At 43.4% G+C, this 15,986-nt stretch overlaps 1 protein-coding gene across 1 annotated transcript in view; it reads left to right on the top strand.

The window, feature by feature from the left end:
• The window catches only part of LOC109887481 (ankyrin-2), a 248,117-nt gene that overhangs the window by 78,486 nt on the left and 153,645 nt on the right, over positions 1–15,986 (top strand). The window contains 2 exon segments of the mRNA XM_031814795.1: positions 11,950–12,048; positions 15,126–15,224. Coding sequence (XP_031670655.1) covers positions 11,950–12,048; positions 15,126–15,224 — 198 coding nt within the window.

Raw genomic sequence — 15,986 nt, 5'->3', positions numbered from 1 at the left:
CCCATTCCATTGGTTTATACAACTACTGGCATAGGGTGTTATAGTGGTTCTATTGGTTCCATAGGGTGTTATAGTGGTTCTATTGGTTCCATAGTGCAGGGGACCCACATTCCATTGGTTTATACAACTACTGGCATAGGGTGTTATAGTGGTTCTATTGGTTCCATAGAGTATTATAGTGGTTCTATTGGTTCCATAGAGTATTATAGTGATTCTATTGGTTCCATAGGGCAGGGGACCCCCATTCAATTGGTTTATAAAACTACTGGCATAGGGTGTTATAGTGGTTCTATTGGTTCCATAGGGCAGGGGACCCCCATTCCATTGGTTTATAAAACTACTGGCATAGGGTGTTATAGTGGTTCTATGGTTCCATAGAGCAGGGGTCCCCCATTCCATTGGTTTATAAAACTACTGGCATAGGGTGTTATAGTGGTTCTATTGGTTCCATAGGGTGTTATAGTGGTTCTATTGGTTCCATATGGCAGGGGACCCCCATTCCATTGGTTTATAAAACTACTGGCATAGGGTGTTATAGTGATTCTATGGTTCCATAGGGCAGGTGACCCCCATTCCATTGGTTTATAAAACTACTGGCATAGGGTGTTATAGTGGTTCTATTGGTTCCATAGGGCAGGGGACCCCCATTCCATTGGTTTATTAAACTACTGGCATAGGGTGTTATAGTGGTTCTATCGGTTCCATAGGGTGTTATAGTGGTTCTATTGGTTCCATAGGGTGTTATAGTGGTTCTATTGGTTCCATAGGGTGTTATAGTGGTTCTATTGGTTCCATATGGCAGGGGACCCCCATTCCATTGGTTTATAAAACTACTGGCATAGGGTGTTATAGTGGTTCTATTGGTTCCATAGGGTGTTATAGTGATTCTATGGTTCCATAGGGCAGGGGACCCCCATTCCATTGGTTTATACAACTACTGGCATAGGGTGTTATAGTGGTTCTATTGGTTCCATAGGGCAGGGGACCCCCATTCCATTGGTCTATAAAACTACTGGCATAGGGTGTTATAGTGGTTCTATTGGTTCCATAGGGCAGGGGACCCCCATTCCATTGGTTTATAAAACTACTGGCATAGGGTGTTATGGTGGTTCTATTGGTTCCATAGGGTGTTATAGTGGTTCTATTGGTTCCATAGGGCAGGGGACCCACATTCCATTGGTTTATACAACTACTGGCATAGGGTGTTATAGTGGTTCTATTGGTTCCATAGGGTGTTATAGTGATTCTATGGTTCCATAGTGCAGGGGACCCCCATTCCATTGGTTTATACAACTACTGGCATAGGGTGTTATAGTGGTTCTATTGGTTCCATAGGGTGTTATAGTGGTTCTATTGGTTCCATAGGGTGTTATAGTGGTTGTATTGGTTCCATAGGGTGTTATAGTGATTCTATGGTTCCATATGGCAGGGGATCCCCATTCCATTGGTTTATAAAACTACTGGCATAGGGTGTTATAGTGGTTCTATTGGTTCCATAGGGTGTTATAGTGGTTCTATTGGTTCCATAGGGCAGGGGACCCCCATTCCATTGGTTTATACAACTACTGGCATAGGGTGTTATAGTGGTTCTATTGGTTCCATATGGCAGGGGACCCCCATTCCATTGGTTTATACAACTACTGGCATAGGGTGTTATAGTGGTTCTATTGGTTCCATAGGGTGTTATAGTGGTTCTATTGGTTCCATAGGGCAGGGGACCCCCATTCCATTGGTTTATAAAACTACTGGCATAGGGTGTTATAGTGGTTCTATTGGTTCCATAGGGCAGGGGACCCCCATTCCATTGGTTTATACAACTACTGGCATAGGGTGTTATAGTGGTTGTATTGGTTCCATAGGGTGTTATAGTGGTTATATTGGTTCCATATGGCAGGGGACCCCCATTCCATTGGTTTATACAACTACTGGCATAGGGTGTTATAGTGGTTCTATGGTTCCATATGGCAGGGGACCCCCATTCCATTGGTTTATACAACTTGCTGTCCCCAGTCCACCTGGCCATGCTGCTGTTCCAGTTTCAACTGACCTGAGCCCTAGGACCATGCCCCAGGACTACCTGACATGATGACTCCTTGCTGTCCCCAGTCTACCTGGCCATGCTGCTGCTCCAGTTTCAACTTCCACCTGACTGTGCTGCTGCTCTAGTTTCAACTGTTCTGCCTTATTATTATTCGACCATGCTGGTCATTTATGAACATTGAACATCTTGGCCATGTTCTGTTATAATCTCCACCCGGCACAGCCAGAAGAGGACTGGCCACCCCACATAGCCTGGTTCCTCTCTAGGTTTCTTCCTAGGTATTGGCCTTTTCTAGGGAGTTTTTCCTAGCCACCGTGCTTCTACACCTGCATTGCTTGCTGTTTGGGGTTTTAGGCTGGGTTTCTGTACAGCACTTTGAGATATCAGCTGATGTACGAAGGGCTATATAAATAAATTTGATTTGATTTGATTTGATAGGGTGTTATAGTGATTCTATGGTTCCATAGGGCAGGTGACCCCCATTCCATTGGTTTATACAACTACTGGCATAGGGTGTTATAGTGGTTCTATTTGTTCCATAGGGTGTTATAGTGGTTATATTGGTTCCATAGGGCAGGGGACCCCCATTCCATTGGTTTATACAACTACTGGCATAGGGTGTTATAGTGGTTCTATTGGTTCCATAGGGTGTTATAGTGGTTATATTGGTTCCATAGGGCAGGGGACCCCCATTCCATTGGTTTATACAACTACTGGCATAGGGTGTTATAGTGGTTCTATTGGTTCCATAGGATGTTATAGTGGTTCTATTGGTTCCATAGGGTGTTATAGTGGTTATATTGGTTCCATAGGGTGTTATAGTGGTTCTATTGGTTCCATAGGGTGTTATAGTGGTTATATTGGTTCCATAGGGCAGGGGACCCCCATTCCATTGGTTTATACAACTACTGGCATAGGGTGTTATAGTGGTTCTATTGGTTCCATAGGGCAGGGGACCCCCATTCCATTGGTTTATACAACTACTGGCATAGGGTGTTATAGTGGTTCTATTGGTTCCATAATGCAGGGGACCCACATTCCATTGGTTTTTAAAACTACTGGCATAGGGGGTTATAGTGGTTCTATTGGTTCCATAGGGTGTTATAGTGGTTATATTGGTTCCATATTGTGTTATTGTGGTTCTATTGGTTCCATAGAGTGTTATAGTGGTTCTATTGGTTCCATAGGGTGTTATAGTGGTTCTATTTGTTCCATAGGGTGTTATAGTGGTTATATTGGTTCCATAGGGCAGGGGACCCCCATTCCATTGGTTTATACAACTACTGGCATAGGGTGTTATAGTGGTTCTATTGGTTCCATAGGGTGTTATAGTGGTTATATTGGTTCCATAGGGCAGGGGACCCCCATTCCATTGTTTTATACAACTACTGGCATTGGGTGTTATAGTGGTTCTATTGGTTCCATAGGATGTTATAGTGGTTCTATTGGTTCCATAGGGTGTTATAGTGGTTATATTGGTTCCATAGGGTGTTATAGTGGTTCTATTGGTTCCATAGGGTGTTATAGTGGTTATATTGGTTCCATAGGGCAGGGGACCCCCATTCCATTGGTTTATACAACTACTGGCATAGGGTGTTATAGTGGTTCTATTGGTTCCATAGGGCAGGGGACCCCCATTACATTGGTTTATACAACTACTGGCATAGGGTGTTATAGTGGTTCTATTGGTTCCATAATGCAGGGGACCCCCATTACATTGGTTTTTAAAACTACTGGCATAGGGGGTTATAGTGGTTCTATTGGTTCCATAGGGTGTTATAGTGGTTATATTGGTTCCATATTGTGTTATTGTGGTTCTATTGGTTCCATAGAGTGTTATAGTGGTTATATTGGTTCCATATGGTGTTATTGTGGTTTTATTGGTTCCATATGGTGTTATTGTGATTCTATTGGTTCCATAGAGTGTTATAGCCCTTTCTATTGGTTCCATAGAGTGTTATAGTGGTTCTATTGGTTCCATAGAGTGTTATAGTGGTTCTATTGGTTCCATAGGGTGTTATAGTGGTTCTATTGGTTCCATATGGTGTTATTGTGGTTCTATTGGTTCCATATGGTGTTATAGTGGTTCTATTGTTTCCATAGACTATTATAGTGGTTATATTGGTTCCATAGAGTGTTATAGTGGTTATATTGGTTCCATAGGGTGTTATAGTGGTTCTATTGGTTCTATAGAGTGTTATAGTGGTTATATTGGTTCCATAGGGTGTTATTGTGATTCCATTGGTTCCATAGGGTGTTATAGTGGTTCTATTGGTTCCATAAGGTGTTATTGTGGTTCTATTGGTTCCACACAGATTAGTCCTATTCTTAATGCTGGGGCCAGTTTCCCAGACACAGATTAGTCCTGTTCTTAATGCTGGGGCCTGTTTCCCAGACACAGATTAGTCCTGTTATTAATGATGGGGCCAGTTTCCCAGACACAGATTAGTCCTGTTATTAATGATGGGGCCAGTTTCCCAGACACAGATTAGTCCTGTTATTAATGATGGGGCCAGTTTCCCAGACACAGATTAGTCCTGGTCCTGTTCTTAATGCTTGGGGCCAGTTTCCCAGACACAGATTAGTCCTGGTCCTGTTCTTAATGCTGGGGCCAGTTTCCCAGACACAGATTAGTCCTGTTCTTAATGCTGGGACCAGTTTCCCAGACACAGATTAGTTGTAGTCCTGTTCCTAATGCTTGGGGCCAGTTTCCCAGACACAGATTAGTTCTAGTCCTGTTCTTAATGCTGGGGCCAGTTTCCCAGACACAGATTAGTCCTGTTCTTAATGATGGGGCCAGTTTCCCAGACACAGATTAGTCCTGTTCTTAATGCTTGGGGCCAGTTTCCCAGACACAGATTAGTCCTGTTCTTAATGCTGGGGCCAGTTTCCCAGACACAGATTAGTCCTGTTCTTAATGCTGGTACCAGTTTCCCAGACACAGATTAGTTGTAGTCCTGTTCCTAATGCTTGGGGCCAGTTTCCCAGACACAGATTAGTTCTAGTCCTGTTCTTAATGCTGGGGCCAGTTTCCCAGACACAGATTAGTCCTGTTCTTAATGCTTGGGGCCAGTTTCCCAGACACAGATTAGTCCTAGTCCTGTTCTTAATGCTGGGGCCAGTTTCCCAGACACAGATTAGTCCTGGTCCTGTTCTTAATGCTTGGGGCCAGTTTCCCAGACACAGATTAGTCCTGGTCCTGTTCTTAATGCTGGGGCCAGTTTCCCAGACACAGATTAGTCCTGGTCCTGTTCTTAATGCTGGGGCCAGTTTCCCAGACACAGATTAGTCCTGTTCTTAATGCTTGGGGCCAGTTTCCCAGACACAGATTAGTCCTGTTCTTAATGCTGGGACCAGTTTCCCAGACACAGATTAGTCCTAGTCCTGTTCTTAATGCTGGGGCCAGTTTCCCAGACACAGATTAGTCCTAGTCCTGTTCTTAATGCTTGGGTTCAGTTTCCCAGACACAGATTAGTCCTGGTCCTGTTCTTAATGCTTGGGGCCAGTTTCCCAGACACAGATTAGTCCTAGTCCTGTTCTTAATGCTGGGACCAGTTTCCCAGACACAGATTAGTCCTGTTCTTAATGCTGGGGCCAGTTTCCCAGACACAGATTAGTCCTGTTCTTAATGCTGGGGCCAGTTTCCCAGACACAGATTAGTCCTAGTCCTGTTCTTAATGCTGGGGCCAGTTTCCCAGACACAGATTAGTCCTGTTCTTAATGCTTGGGACCAGTTTCCCAGACACAGATTAGTCCTGGTCCTGTTCTTAATGCTGGGGCCAGTTTCCCAGACACAGATTAGTCCTAGTCCTGTTCTTAATGCTGGGGCCAGTTTCCCAGACACAGATTAGTCCTAGTCCTGTTCTTAATGCTGGGGCCAGTTTCCCAGACACAGATTAGTCCTGTTCTTAATGCTGGGGCCAGTTTCCCAGACACAGATTAGTCCTGTTCTTAATGCTGGGACCAGTTTCCCAGACACAGATTAGTCCGGTTCTTAATGCTGGGACCAGTTTCCCAGACACAGATTAGTCCTGTTCTTAATGCTGGGACCAGTTTCCCAGACACAGATTAGTCCTAGTCCTGTTCTTAATGCTGGGACCAGTTTCCCAGACACAGATTAGTCCTAGTCCTGTTCTTAATGCTTGGGGCCAGTTTCCCAGACACAGATTAGTCCTGTTCTTAATGCTGGGACCAGTTTCCCAGACACAGATTAGTCCTGTTATTAATGATGGGGCCAGTTTCCCAGACACAGATTAGTCCTGTTCTTAATGCTGGGACCAGTTTCCCAGACACAGATTAGTCCTGTTATTAATGCTGGGACCAGTTTCCCAGACACAGATTAGTCCTGTTCTTAATGCTGGGACCAGTTTCCCAGACACAGATTAGTTCTAGTCCTGTTCTTAATGCTGGGACCAGTTTCCCAGACACAGATTAGTCCTGTTCTTAATGCTGGGGCCAGTTTCCCAGACACAGATTTGTCCTGTTCTTAATGCTGGGACCAGTTTCCCAGACACAGATTAGTCCTGTTCTTAATGCTGGGACCAGTTTCCCAGACACAGATTAGTCCTGTTCTTAATGCTGGGACCAGTTTCCCAGACACAGATTAGTCCTAGTCCTGTTCTTAATGCTGGGGCCAATTTCCCAGACACAGATTAGTCCTAGTCCTGTTCTTAATGCTGGGACCAGTTTCCCAGACACAGATTAGTCCTAGTCCTGTTCTTAATGCTTGGGGCCAGTTTCCCAGACACAGATTTGTCCTGTTCTTAATGCTGGGACCAGTTTCCCAGACACAGATTAGTCCTGTTCTTAATGCTGGGACCAGTTTCCCAGACACAGATTAGTCCTGTTCTTAATGCTGGGACCAGTTTCCCAGACACAGATTAGTCCTGGTCCTGTTCTTAATGCTGGGACCAGTTTCCCAGACACAGATTAGTCCTAGTCCTGTTCTTAATGCTGGGACCAGTTTCCCAGACACAGATTAGTCCTGGTCCTGTTCTTAATGCTGGGACCAGTTTCCCAGACACAGATTAGTCCTGGTCCTGTTCTTAATGCTGGGACCAGTTTCCCAGACACAGATTAGTCCTAGTCCTGTTCTTAATGCTGGGACCAGTTTCCCAGACACAGATTAGTCCTAGTCCTGTTCTTAATGCTGGGACCAGTTTCCCAGACACAGATTAGTCCTGGTCCTGTTCTTAATGCTGGGGCCAGTTTCCCAGACACAGATTAGTCCTAGTCCTGTTCTTAATGCTGGGACCAGTTTCCCAGACACAGATTAGTCCTAGTCCTGTTCTTAATGCTGGGGCCAGTTTCCCAGACACAGATTAGTCCTAGTCCTGTTCTTAATGCTGGGACCAGTTTCCCAGACACAGATTAGTCCTGGTCCTGTTCTTAATGCTGGGGCCAGTTTCCCAGACACAGATTAGTCCTGGTCCTGTTCTTAATGCTGGGGCCAGTTTCCCAGACACAGATTAGTCCTATTCTTAATGCTGGGGCCAGTTTCCCAGACACAGATTAGTCCTAGTCCTGTTCTTAATGCTGGGGCCAGTTTCCCAGACACAGATTAGTCCTGGTCCTGTTCTTAATGCTTGGGCCAATTTCCCAGACACAGATTAGTCCTGGTCCTGTTCTTAATGCTGGGGCCAGTTTCCCAGACACAGATTAGTCCTAGTCCTGTTCTTAATGCTGGGGCCAGTTTCCCAGACACAGATTAGTCCTGGTCCTGTTCTTAATGCTTGGGCCAATTTCCCAGACACAGATAACACATGGTCCTGTTCTTAAAAGCACTTTCTGTAGAGAATCTCCATGGAGAATGCTTTTTATTCCAAGTCAGGGCTTAATATATATATTATATATATATAATATAATATAATATAATATATATATATATATATATATACATATTATTTGGAATATCTGGAGTAGTATTTGAACCATGGACTGTCCACAATATTTCTGCCTTCTAAGTTTATGTCAATGGGGACCAACCAGGTCCGTCCCTGGAAACTGAGATATATTTTGTTGCACTCCATTTCCTGGTACAGAAATGACCAGGTATTTGAAACGTGATATTGAACTGCTGGCCAATGAAAGGGCATGGTGTGTCACATGATTATGACTGAGTTGACCTGACAAAGTGTTATCAGCTGAGGTTCATCTTTGCTCTTTGAAGCCTTCTAAGTATGTGCTCTGTCAAACTCTATGGCCCTGTGTTCTCCTTTCTGAGACACACCTCCTCCTTCCAGGCGACTCTAACACATTGTGTGTGCTCTATCAAACTCTATGGCCCGTGTACTCCTTTCTGAGACACACCTCCTCCTTCCAGGCGACTCTGTGCTCTATCAAACTCTATGGCCCCTGTCCGGAATGCAGGCTACTACTTTTCCCTTGACATTTTCAGAAGCTTCTAAATGTGTGTTGTCCTTGATAGTCTCTATGACAGTGCAGAAAGCCCGTACCCCATGGCTCTTTGGCATTTGAACGACTGTGTTTGTACGTGCGTGTGTGTTTCTGTGTGTGTGTGTGGTGTGTGTGTGTACGAGCCACTGCCAAGTTGAGGGGGGCTTTGGAATTAGTGTGTGTGTGGGGGGGGGGGGGGGATAGAGAAGAGAAGGGGATAGGAACACCTCTCCTTACTACAGTGGCAAAGAAGGCTCCAGGACCAGCCAGGAGGGACAGTAGCTCCTCTCTCAACCCGACTGAGAGAGCCCGCAGGGGGGGCAGGAGGAGGCAGACAGGACCTTTAACATCCAAACCTCTTGAAGACCAGAAGAAGGAGAGATTACCAGACCAGAAGAAGAGATTGCCAGACCAGAAGAAGAAGAGATTACCAGACCAGTAGAAGAGAGTACCAGAACAGAAGAAGAAGAGAGTACCAGAACAGTAGAAGAAGAGAGTACCAGAACAGAAGAAGGAGAGAGTACCAGAACAGAAGAAGAAGAGAGTACCAGAACAGAAGAAGAAGAGATTACCAGACCAGAAGAAGAAGAGATTACCAGACCAGAAGAAGGAGAGATTACCAGACCAGAAGAAGAAGAGATTACCAGACCAGAAGAAGGAGAGATTACCAGAACAGAATAAGATAGTACCAGACCAGAAGAAGGAGAGATTACCAGACCAGAAGAAGAATAAGATAGTACCAGACCAGAAGAAGAAGAGAGTACCAGAACAGAAGAAGAAGAGATTACCAGACCAGAAGAAGAAGAGATTACCAGACCAGAAGAAGAATAAGATAGTACCAGACCAGAAGAAGAAGAGAGTACCAGAACAGAAGAAGAAGAGATTACCAGACCAGAAGAAGAATAAGATAGTAGGGATAGTCAGGTGGAGGAGAAGGAGGGATAGTCAGGTGGAGGAGAAGGAGGGATAGTCAGGTGGAGGAGAAGGAAGGATAGTCAGGTGGAGGAGGAGGAGGGATAGTCAGGTGGAGGAGGAGGAGAAGGAGGAGGAGGAGAGGGCTGGGATTCCTCTCGCTCCTCTGGCTACACACGACAGGATGGAGGAAGACGAGGACGAGGTGATGTGTGTGTGTGTGTGTGTGTGTTATCCTTTACCACAGCTGTACGTATATTATCCTTGTCTTCAGTTATCAGTGCATGTAGCTAGCTACGTGAGCCATGTTGACATCTTGTGTGTATCACAAACGGCACACTGTTAAAAACCTGTTGAGTTTACAACTGATCCAGGATCTGTGCCATAATTACAACAAAGACTCACGCTGTTGGGTTTACAACTGATCCAGGATCTGTGCCTTATTACAACAAAGACTCACGATGTTGAGTTCACAACTGATCCAGGATCTATGCTGTATCTCAACAAAGACTCACGCTGTTGGGTTTACAACTGATCCAGGATCTGTGCCTTATTACAACAAAGACTCACGATGTTGAGTTCACAACTGATCCAGGATCTGTGTGGTATTACAACAAAGACGCTGCAGCAACACAGCTGTTAGGTTGAATTGGCTAAATGTGACGACGTAGAGATTTAAATCCAAAACGGAATAATAAGACTATGCAAGAGGTGTCACTACAGTCCCTGGTTCGATTCCAGGCTGTCATTGTAAAAAAAGAAGAAGAATCTTTTAAAGAATTATTTTGAACATCGATCCGAATGCCTTGGTTCTTATACTTGTAACTGACCTCAGATCTGTGTCTCCTCTTGTTGTCTCATTGGTCTGTCTGAATGCCTATTGTGTAAGAAACAAATGAGTCATCTCCCTTATGTTGCTAATGGACCATATTAGCTGTTGAATCTAAGCTGACCAGAGGATATTTCCCCCGTTGCTGTTTAAGCTGAATCGCTCACCTGTTATGTTTATGTTGTATGTCGGACATGTTTTTAAGAAGTACCCGTTGCTAGGTAACAGTCCGATACACACGAGCTGAGATGAGAAGGACGTCTAATCGTTTCCTCTAGTTGAATGGGATAGACAACCGTTCTCTTGACAACCGTTCTCTTGACAACCGTTCCGTTGATTCAGTTTGACTTGTTGACATCTGGTGTCAGGAAATCCTGACTTCCTTTTCAACTTTTTAAAGGTTTTTGATTGGTCTTCAAGCGCAAACAAAACCCCCAATAAAACAATAACACAGTCAAATATCTCCATGATAAAAAAATACACAGAAGTGACCTGTGTTTGTTGTTGTGGGACGGGCTGAATATCTCGGTTCTCTTGTTACCGTCTAACTGACTCAGGATGTCTGAGACCTGTGTTTGTTGTTGTGGGACGGGCTGAATATCTCGGTTCTCTTGTTACCGTCTAACTGACTCAGGTTGTCTGAGACCTGTGTTTGTTGTTGTGGGACGGGCTGAATATCTTGGTTCTCTTGTTACCGTCTAACTGACTCAGGATGTCTGAGACCTGTGTTTGTTGTTGTGGGACGGGCTGAATATCTCGGTTCTCTTGTTACCGTCTAACTGACTCAGGTTGTCTGAGACCTGTGTTTGTTGTTGTGGGACGGGCTGAATATCTCGGTTCTCTTGTTACCGTCTAACTGACTCAGGATGTCTGAGACCTGTGTTTGTTGTTGTGGGACGGGCTGAATATCTCGGTTCTCTTGTTACCGTCTAACTGACTCAGGTTGTCTGAGACCTGTGTTTGTTGTTGTGGGACGGGCTGAATATCTTGGTTCTCTTGTTACCGTCTAACTGACTCAGGATGTCTGAGACCTGTGTTTGTTGTTGTGGGACGGGCTGAATATCTCGGTTCTCTTGTTACCGTCTAACTGACTCAGGTTGTCTGAGACCTGTGTTTGTTGTTGTGGGACGGGCTGAATATCTCGGTTCTCTTGTTACCGTCTAACTGACTCAGGATGTCTGAGACCTGTGTTTGTTGTTGTGGGACGGGCTGAATATCTCGGTTCTCTTGTTACCGTCTAACTGACTCAGGTTGTCTGAAACCTGTGTTTGTTGTTGTGGGACGGGCTGAATATCTCGGTTCTCTTGTTACCGTCTAACTGACTCAGGTTGTCTGAGACCTGTGTTTGTTGTTGTGGGACGGGCTGAATATCTCGGTTCTCTTGTTACCGTCTAACTGACTTAGGTTGTCTACCACATTGAAACCTATGGGGCTCTGGTCAAAAGTAGTGCACTATAAAGGGAACATGGTTACATTTTAGTTCTTATGTTTATCAACTGACTCCAGGCCTGTCTCTCTCTCTCTCTGTTATAGAATGGTCAAAAGTAGTGCACTATAAAGGGAACTGTTCCAGAATGGTCCGAATATCAGGCCTTAGTTATTATGTTTAATGAGCTGACCTGAGACCTGTGTTTCTCTTTTCCAGAATGGTCAGAATGCCTTAGTTATTATGTTTATATCACTGACCTGAGACCTGTGTTTCTCTGTTCCAGAATGGCCTTAGTTATTATGTTTATAACACTGACCTGAGACCTGTGTTTCTCTGTTCCAGAATGGTCTGAATGCGCTGCACCTGGCAGCTAAGGAGGGCCATGAGGACCTGGTGGAAGAACTACTGGAGAGAGGCTCTGCGGTCGACTCTGCCACTAAGGTACAGGAAGTAAATGTCAGGAAGTAAACCCCAAATTCCAATTGAATAATTAGCTGTAGCTACTGTAGCTCGCTACCATACATGTCAGGAAGTAAACCCCAAATTCCAATTGAATAATTAGCTATAGCTACTGTAGCTCACTACCATACATGTCAGGAAGTAAACCCCAAATTCCAATTGAATAATTAGCTGTAGCTACTGTAGCTCGCTACCATACATGTCAGGAAGTAAACCCCAAATTCCAATTGAATAATTAGCTGTAGCTACTGTAGCTCGCTACCATACATGTCAGGAAGTAAACCCCAAATTCCAATTGAATAATTGAAACAAATCTGTTTTCAAATTACTTCTCAATAACCTGAACCAATGTTCCCTCTAAGCTCCCCCGGGACAATAATATCGCAGTGTCCAATCACAGCAGCAAGATGTTTGGCCCGTTGCCATGACAAAAGGGCAACTAGTGGAACACAAACAACATTCTAAATATAGCCTGTATTTACCTGTTTATTTATCTTCCCCTTCATACTTCAACTACTTGCACATTGTTTACAACACTGTACAAAGCCAATAATATAACATTTGAAATGTCTATGTCTAAATGTCTATGTTATTTTAAAACTTTTGTGAGTGTAATGTTTACTGATGTTTCTCTTGTTTATTTCAATTTTGTTTTTTTGTCTTTTCCGTTTGCTTTGGCAACGTAAACATATGTTTCCCATGTCAATAAAGCCTTTTGAATTGAATTGAGACATGGTTGGAGAGCGAGAGAGAGAGAGAGAGAGAGAACGGTGGAGAGAGGCCATTTATACTCTCTAGTACTAAGAAGAGGGAGGTATGGTGGGAGAGAGAGGATGAAAGCAGGATATCAGTGTCTCTAAAGTCTAAATCACTGCTAGGAATCCCACTCCATCTGGGTGTTGAGAGAGAGAGAGAGAGACAGAGAGAGAGAGAGAGAGAGAGAGAGAGAGAGACAGAGAGAGAGAGACAGAGAGAGAGTTAGAGAGAGGTACAGAGACAGAGAGAGAGAGAGACAGAGAGAGAGTTAGAGAGAGAGAGAGACAGATAGAGAGTTAGAGAGAGAGAGGTACAGTATAGCAGTGTCAGACCAGAATATCAGTCCCCCTGGCAGGGTGTGTGTTACCTGATCCAGTGGGGTTCTCAGGTGACAGGGCATGCTCTTTAGCCGCCAACTACCATAAACAACCTCCAGGGAATCTCTCACCACCCTTCGCCTCTCGCCCTCCTTACCCCCTCGACCCCTCGTCTCTCAGCCCCTCACTCCTTACCCTGCACTCAATTCGATCACCACTGGGGTCTTGCGAACGGAAATGTGTGCACACACTACTGTAAGTCACTTTTGATACAAAACGTCTGCTAAATGGCATATAGGCTTATTATTATTATTTAATTAATCCACACTTCTGATTCACACACCCCTCACCCCTCAATAAGTTAGCAGCCAGATCTTTACTGACACTTCTAGTGATCTGACATGTTATTGAGGAGTTATCTGACATGTTATTGAGGAGTTATCTGACATGTTATTGAGGAGTTATCTGACATGTTATTGAGGAGTTATCTGACATGTTATTGAGGAGTTATCTGACATGTTATTGAGGAGTTATCTGACATGTTATTGAGAATTTATCTGACATGTTATTGAGGAGTTATCTGACATGTTATTGAGGAGTTATCGGACATGTTATCGGACATGTTATTGAGGAGTTATTGGACATGTTATTGAGGAGTTATCTGACATGTTATTGAGGAGTTATCGGACATGTTATTGAGGAGTTATCTGACATGTTATTGAGGAGTTATCTGACATGTTATTGAGGGGTTATCTGACATGTTATTGAGGAGTTATCTGACATGTTATTGAGGATTTATCTGACATGTTATTGAGAATTTATCTGACATGTTATTGAGGAGTTATCTGACATGTTATTGAGGAGTTATCGAACATGTTATTGAGGAGTTATCGGACATGTTATTGAGGAGTTATTTGACATGTTATTGAGTAGTTTCTGACATGTTAGTGAGGACTTATCTGACATGTTATTGAGGAGTCATCTGACATGTTATTGAGGAGTTATCTGAAATTTTAGTTGACATGTTATAGAGGAGTTATCTGACATGTTATTGAGGAGTTATCTGACATGTTATTGAGAAGATATCTAACATGTTATTGAGAAGTTATCTGACATGTTATTGAGAAGTTATCTGACATGTTATTGAGGAGGTATCTGACATGTTATTGAGGAGTTATCTGACATGTTATTGAGGAGTTATCTGACATGTTATAGAGGAGTTATCTGACATGTTATTGAGGAGTTATCTGACATGTTATTGAGGAGTTATCTGACATGTTATTGAGAAGTTATCTGACATGTTATTGAGGAGTTATCTGACATGTTATTGAGTAGTTTCTGACATGTTAGTGAGGACTTATCTGACATGTTATTGAGGAGTCATCTGACATGTTATTGAGGAGTTATCTGAAATTTTAGTTGACATGTTATTGAGGAGTTATCTGACATGTTATTGAGGAGTTATCTGACATGTTATTGAGAAGATATCTAACATGTTATTGAGAAGTTATCTGACATGTTATTGAGGAGGTATCTGACATGTTATTGAGAAGTTATCTGACATGTTATTGAGGAGGTATCTGACATGTTATTGAGGAGTTATCTGACATGTTATTGAGGAGTTATCTGACATGTTATAGAGGAGTTATATGACATGTTATAGAGGAGTTATCTGACATGTTACTGAGGAGTTATCTGAGGAGACAACATAGTGCCACCAAGATGTTAACCTGGAGTTGAAAGACAGCTGGGCTGCAGCCTGACCTTTAAACAGGGGATTGGTAAAGGGGTTAGCATAGATGCTACGCTGTTCACACCTACTGCCACACACACACACACACACACACACACACACACACACACACACACACACACACACACACACACACACACACACACACCTACTGCTACATGCACACACACACATAGACAGACACAAACACACACACACTTAACCATCCTATCCTAACGCTCCTCTCCCTGCAGAAAGGGAACACAGCCCTCCACATTGCCTCATTGGCCGGACAGAAGGAAGTGGCTCGACTGCTGCTGAAGAGAGGGGCCGACATCAACGCCCAATCACAGGTCAGATAGATAGACTCCATGATGCTCATATAGGCTGTGACCCCAGTGCCATCTGGGATAGTGACATAGACACTGTATAAAACCACCAGTCTCCACTATATAATACCACCAGTCTCCACTATATAATACCACCAGTCTCCACTATATAATACCACCAGTCTCCACTGTATAATACCACCAGTCTGTATAATACCACCAGTCTGTATAATACCACCAGTCTGTATAATACTACCAGTCTGTATAATACTACCAGTCTGTATAATACTACCAGTCTGTATAATACTACCAGTCTGTATAATACCACCAGTCTGTATAATACTAAGTCTGTATAATACCACCAGTCTGTATAATACTACCAGTCTGTATAATACACCAGTCTGTATAATACTACCAGTCTGTATAATACCACCAGTCTGTATAATACTACCAGTCTGTATAATACTACCAGTCTGTATAATACCACCAGTCTGTATAATACCACCAGTCTGTATAATACTACCAGTCTGTATAATACTACCAGTCTGTATAATACCACCAGTCTGTATAATACCACCAGTCTGTATAATACTACCAGTCTGTATAATACTACCAGTCTGTATAATACCACCAGTCTGTATAATACCACCAGTCTGTATAATACTACCAGTCTGTATAATACTACCAGTCTGTATAATACCACCAGTCTGTATAATACTACCAGTCTATATAATACCACCAGTCTGTATAATACTACCAGTCTGTATAATACCACCAGTCTGTATA

This window comes from Oncorhynchus kisutch, unplaced genomic scaffold, assembly GCF_002021735.2.
Source record: "Oncorhynchus kisutch isolate 150728-3 unplaced genomic scaffold, Okis_V2 Okis07a-Okis12b_hom, whole genome shotgun sequence".
Classification (NCBI taxonomy): domain Eukaryota; kingdom Metazoa; phylum Chordata; class Actinopteri; order Salmoniformes; family Salmonidae; genus Oncorhynchus; species Oncorhynchus kisutch.
Note: the sequence above shows the minus strand (reverse complement) of the source record. Positions and strands in the feature narration are given on the sequence as shown.